The sequence below is a fragment of the Papio anubis genome, chromosome 10 (assembly GCF_008728515.1).
Source record: "Papio anubis isolate 15944 chromosome 10, Panubis1.0, whole genome shotgun sequence".
Lineage (NCBI taxonomy): Eukaryota > Metazoa > Chordata > Mammalia > Primates > Cercopithecidae > Papio > Papio anubis.
This window is the reverse complement of record NC_044985.1, coordinates 121,635,385-121,641,384: the sequence shown is the minus strand read 5'-3', so window position 1 is coordinate 121,641,384 and position 6,000 is coordinate 121,635,385. Positions and strand designations below refer to the sequence as shown.

At 44.2% G+C, this 6,000-nt stretch overlaps 1 protein-coding gene across 45 annotated transcripts in view; it reads right to left on the bottom strand.

Annotated features, from left to right (window-relative positions):
* Nucleotides 1–1,080: 1,080 nt before the first annotated feature.
* The window catches only part of LRRFIP1 (LRR binding FLII interacting protein 1), a 167,666-nt gene continuing 162,746 nt past the window's right edge, over nucleotides 1,081–6,000 (bottom strand). For 41 of the 45 annotated variants that reach the window (XR_002516342.2, XR_002516353.2, XR_002516341.2 and 38 more), the window contains one exon: nucleotides 1,253–2,147. Coding sequence is in view for 5 of the 45 variants with exons in the window: in XM_003908142.4 (XP_003908191.1) it covers nucleotides 2,037–2,147 (111 nt within the window). In the remaining 40 variants the exon portion in view is untranslated. Of the gene's footprint in view, nucleotides 2,148–6,000 lie in introns of all 45 variants that reach the window. The other 4 variants (XM_009183442.4, XM_009183444.4, XM_009183445.4 and 1 more) reach the window with 2 other exon arrangements.

Below are 6,000 nucleotides of genomic sequence, written 5' to 3'. Positions count from 1 at the left end.
CATTGGTTTGCTGTTTCCAAAAGAATTGGTGGGAAAGGTAGAGACTGAAGGCTTGACTTCCTCAGAGCCACTGATAGGGAAAACGCCATCTTCTCAGGGCAGTGAGACACCTGGGAATCGATGCCTTGCAGCCCTGTACTTACCAGCTGGGAGACTTCTGGCCAGTTCACCTTCCTGAACCCTGGTTCCCTCATCTGTAATGTGGATTTAATAACAGCATCTACCTCATAGAATTTCTGTGCAAATGAAATGAGTGGAAATATGTGAAAATTACGAGTGAAAAATACCTAAAAGCGTCAGCATGCTGCCGAGCATGTCTGCGTGCTGTGCGCGTGTTTGCTACTGGTGTTATTCGTGAGTGACATAGACATTTTCCCGGTTAAACATGTTTGTATTCAGATGTTGTGGAAGAAACCTGAAGGATGGGACAATGAACTGAACATCTCCCCTTTGCTGATGGGCCCAGCATGGTCAGGACAGGGTCCCCGAGGGGCTTCGTCCAGCTTCCTTCCTCCTTCCTGTTCATACAGCGCCTGGGTGTGCAGTGTGGGTCTCCCAGTGGTGCCCACCTGCCAGCACGTTTTGCTTACCTGTCCTTACCCTTGGTTTCCTACTTGCCAGTGTTGGCCCCCAGCCTCCTATAACTTGTCTGCCTCCCAATGGGCAGTGGCAAATATCCTCTGCACAAGGAGATACAAAAATCTGTGTATTTTAATAGAGATTGCATCTCTTTCTTAATGGAACGCAGCTGTGTATATCCTGGATCCATACAGTTCTGGGGGATGGACGCTGGTGACTCCTAGCATTACTCTGGGAGTGTTTTCTTAATTATACACCCTGAACTCACAACCCTCACTCCAGCATTCTCCGTGCGTTAAGACTAGATTAGATATGGTTTTGGATGATACTGATGTGGTTTCCACTTGATAATGTCCGGAAAAGCTGGCTGGCTTCACCAGCCATATTTGAAATACAACATATATGAACAGTCACTAAAAATCAGCAGGTAGCTAAACGTTTTTACTTTTGTCCTTGATGATATCGCCATCATCTCTACCGTTACCTCCTTCTTCACTTCACTTTTTAAGTGCACTCATTCTGTGAAAACACCTTTTTTTAAAAAAAATAGGGAAAGAAAAATGAATTGATTTGATATTCTTAAAAAATAAAAAAAAGACCCAAAATATACAGAACCGTTAATATGAAATTAAAGATCTTCTTTCTCAGTGGAAAAAAATTAAAACCACATTGCTGAAGTCTCTCAACATTTCACTTTTAATTTTTCTAATAGTACATTCTTTAAAAGAAGTTAACAACTTCAATTCCAAATATAAGGATTAAATAATGCAAATGAAAAGCTGTCATTTTCAGTGAAGCTTTGCCTAATTACCCTGGAAAAAAGTATTCCTATGACTGAACTGATGCAAAAATCCCTTAGAAAATCTTCATTTGTTGCCTGTAAAGAGTCTTCTTAAGGTCACTTTTACTACTAGACTGCCCCCTTGTTTCCAGTGAAAGAGTTTTGCTTGGTAATGGCTTGTGGTTCCACAGTGTTTTTGTGTTATGAAAAGCGTAGACTAAGAGATACTACTGAAGTCGCTCAAATTGTAGATTCTGCCATGAAAGGAAGTCCCAACACTGTAACATTTCCCCTTAATCTTCAGCAAGACACATGAAAAAAAAAAGAACTCAAGTCCCAACTGAATCTTTACTTTGATCACCATTTCCAGTGGCATTCAGAGGCTGCTGTGCGGTCAGACACAGAGCTCCCTCGAGGCCCCCATGTGCTTATGAAGTACCTGCAGGTTCTGAGCGTCGGCCCCAGCCCGGGCCAGGGGTCTGCACACAGAGGCACCTGGTGGCTGCTGGGGCTTCCTCGGGTGAGCCATGGCACGGGAGCCCCTAAGTGCTAAGCTTGCCACGGTCGTCTTCTCTCAGAAGGCAGGGGAAGAAGCAGCGCTCCCAGACAGGACAGAGAAAAGCCTATGAAACAATGCTCTCCAGTCACCAACCAGTTGCCTGTTCAGAGCTGGAATTTACTGCTGGGACAACAGTGCACTCCGATTTGCTTTCATTTTTTCCAGACGCTTCACTAAGTGGCCGTTGCTCACCTCGAGCTCTTCTGTTTTATCCAATGCAGAGCGGAGCTGGGAACAGAGGAAAAAGCAATGAGCTTTGAGGAACTTGTTTCCTCCAAACATAACAGGGTTTTGTGTTACCAAAATTCCAATCCTACTGAAAAATAAAATAACTTGGACCCTGGTCACTCATGATGCCCTTCCTCTGAAACAACTGGACTCCAGAGAGGGAACACTCCTGGGGATCCTGATGATTTTTTCTTTTTTTTGAGACGGAGTCTTGCTGTGTCACCAGGCTGGAGGGCAGTGGCCCAATTTTGGCTCACTGCAACCTCTGCCTCCCGGGTTCAAGCGATTCCCCTGCCTCAGCCTCCTGGGACTATAGGTATGCACCACCACGCTCAGCTAATTTTTTGTATTTTAGTAGAGTGGGGTTTCACCATGTTGGCCAGGCTGGTCTCAGTCTCCTGACCTTGTGATCTGCCCACCTTGGCCTCCCAAAGTGCTGGGATTACAGGCATGAGCCACCACGCTCAGCGCCCCACGCCTCCCCCCCCTCTTTTTTTTTTTTGAGACAAAGTCTCACTCTGTTGCCCAGGCCAGAGTACAATGGTGTGATCTTGGCTCACTGCAACCTCCGTCTCCTGGGTTCAAACAATTCTCTTGTCTCAGCCTCCCGAGTAGCTGAGACTACAGGTGCACACCACCACACCCAGCTAATTTTTTGTATTTTTAGTAGAGACTGGGTTTCACCATGTTGGTCAGGCTGGTCTGATCTACCCACCTTGACCTCCCAAAGTGCTGGGATTACAGGCATGAGCCACCACGCCCAGTGGGGATTCCGATGGTTTCACAAAAGGTAAGTGAGGCATGAGGTAAACAAACACAAACAACAAGAGCTGAGCCTGGACTGCATGGAGGAGGTGGTCCCCATAGCCCTGGCAGCCAGAGTCCAAGGCAGGAATGCCTGAGGCCAAGATGGCCACATCTGGGAGCCAGGGCCATGGAGCCTGAGAGTCAGGCAGAAGACAAGCTATAGAAGTCACATTAGCAGGACATCATCTGGCCCCACAGGCAGCATGGCAGAGTGGGGGTGCCCTAAGCTGGGAGAACATGGTTTTGCGGGGGTCACAAGAACAGGGTCTACAGCTTTGCTTTCAACCCAAAACACTCAAGGAAGGTTGTCTGGTTCCTGGGACAGAAGTCCCGCCCCCATCTCACCAGCAGAGGCAGAAGCAAGCCCTTTTTGCAGGAGGTTTCCACAAGTTAAGCCTGGAGTATTCCTACAAATTAAAATCACGCATAAGCTCACAAAACACTAAGGTGACAAACCATTTGAGTGAGAGTCAACAGAAGCAATAAATGACAGAATTAGACCCCCAAAGACTGAGCATGTTTCAATCATCAGATATAGAAAATAGAACAGCTGTGTATGAAATATTTAAAGAATAAGAATACAATTTAAAAAGAGGGCATACATGAACATGCAGCAAGAAACTATCAACAATGAAGATACTTTTTTTAAAAAAAGGTGAACTGGATAATCTTTGCAAAAACTTTAGGCATTACGCAACAGAGAGAGGTAAGGAGATAGAAAATATGAAAGAGAGATGGTTAAAAAATGTGGAGACAATGAGAATTTCTAACATCCTCTGATTAGAGTTCCAGAGGGGAAAGTGGAGAGACTAAAAAAGAGGAATTATTTAAAGAGTTAATGGTTGAATATTTTCCAAAATAAATTTTTAAAAAGACTTCATAGATCCAAGAAACACTATATATCTCAAGCAGAAAGATTCCAATAAACCACATCTAACAGTAAAACCATAGAAAATCGAAGACAAAGAACCTGAAAGAAACTAGAGAAGAAAAAAAAAAAAGGTCCCCTACAAAGGACCCACCGTTAAAACAACAGCTTTTTCAACAGCTCAATGGAAGCCAGCAGATGGTGGCATAATGGCTAAAATCATTTGAGGAAAATGACCACCACACAGAATTGCATGTCCCTCAACACTACTGTCCAAGAACAAGGATGAAACAAAAACATGTATAAACAAAAACAGGGAGTTCACCACCAAGAAGTCTGCTCTAAAAGAATTTCTACAGTAAGTACTTCATGGAGGAGGAAAATGATTCTAGTAAGTCTGAGACACTAATATGACAGACATATAAAATGGCCAATATGTAGTTATGTCAAACAAACATGGGCAATATAAAACAACAAAAACAACACAACAATAGTATTATCTGAGAAGAGGGATTTATGAAGGTCAAAAGTATTTATGTGTGGATGTACATATATACATACACACACATATACACATATGTGTGAGTGTGTGCATGTCAGGCAGGAGAGTGAAGCTAAGGTGCTCAAAAGTCCTTCTATTTTACAGGAGGGGAGTAAAGATAGTGTTCAACTTTAATTTTTTTAAGTTAAATAAGAATACCCAATATGTGATCACTGAAAAGAATAGAAATTGAATATAAAGTTTATATTTGGAGAGAGAAAGAGGACACACAAAAGACAGGACAAATGGTTATCCGCAGTCAGATGGTGAAAACAAGTCCAAATATACCAATAACAATGGACTAAAGGCTCTATTAAGACGGGCAGATCACGAGGTCAGGAGATCGAGACCATCCTGGCTAACACGGCGAAACCCCATCTCTACTAAAAAATACAAAAAAAACGAGCCGGGCGAGGTGGCAAGCGCCGGTAGTCCCAGCTACTCTGGAGGCTGAGGCAGGAGAATGGCGTAAACCTGGGAGGCGGAGCTTGCAGTGAGCTGAGATCAGGCCACTGCACTCCAGCCTGGGCAACTGAGCGAGACTCCATCTCAAAAAAAAAAAAAAAAAGATACGCAGTTTTCAGATTCAATTAAAAACCACCGCCACCTAGCTATGTGCATCTAAAAGAGATCATCTAAAGCATGACAACACAGGGAAGACTGGAAGCCAAGGGATGGAAAAATCAGAAGTGGACAAATATTAACCAAAAGAAAGCTGATGCAGCCACGTGAATACCTGACAAGGTCAACAGCAGCAGGGACCAAAAGGGTCACTACAAAATGACAAAAAGTTTAACTCATCAAGAAGATATCAGAATTTTAAACACCTAGTATCAATAGCCTCAAAATATATAGGAGAAATAGGGAGAATGAGAGAAATCCACCCTGATCTTATGGAAGAGCTTGACAAGTCTCTATCAGCTACTGAGAACTTAAGCAGACAAAAGAAATCAGATCTGGGCCGGGCGCGGTGGCTCAAGCCTGTAATCCCAGCACTTTGGGAGGCCGAGATGGGAGATCCGAGGTCAGGAGATCGAGATCATCCTAAGCTAGCCACAGGAGGTGAAACCCGACCTACTAAGAGAGAAATACAAAATAGCCGGGGAAGTGAGGTGGCAGGCGCCTGTAGTCCCAGCTACTCGGGAGGCGAGGCGGAGGGCCGTGAACCAGGGTGAGCTTGCAGTGAGCTGAGATCGGCCACTGCACGCACTCCAGCCAGCGCCAGACTCCGTCATCAAAAAAAGAAATCAGATCTGAATACACACTTCACAAGTTTGATCAGTGGACGTATACAGAATTTTGCGTCCATAAATCAGAGACTATACATTCTTCCTAAGCAAATCTGAGACATTTAATTTACAAAAGCGAATCATGTATTGGCCATTAAGCAAGTATTGACAAATTTCAAAGACCAGATATAACAGGAACGATGTTCTCTGACCATAGCAAAATTAAGCTAGAAAGTTAAATGGTCAGGGCCTGGTGGCTCACGCCTGTAATCCCAGCACTTTGGGAGGCCAAGGCGGGTGGATCACCTGAGGTCAGGTCAGGAGTTCAAGACCAGCCTGGCCAACATGGTGAAACCTTGTCTCTACTAAAAATATAAAAATTAGCTGGGCATGGTGGCAGGCACCTGT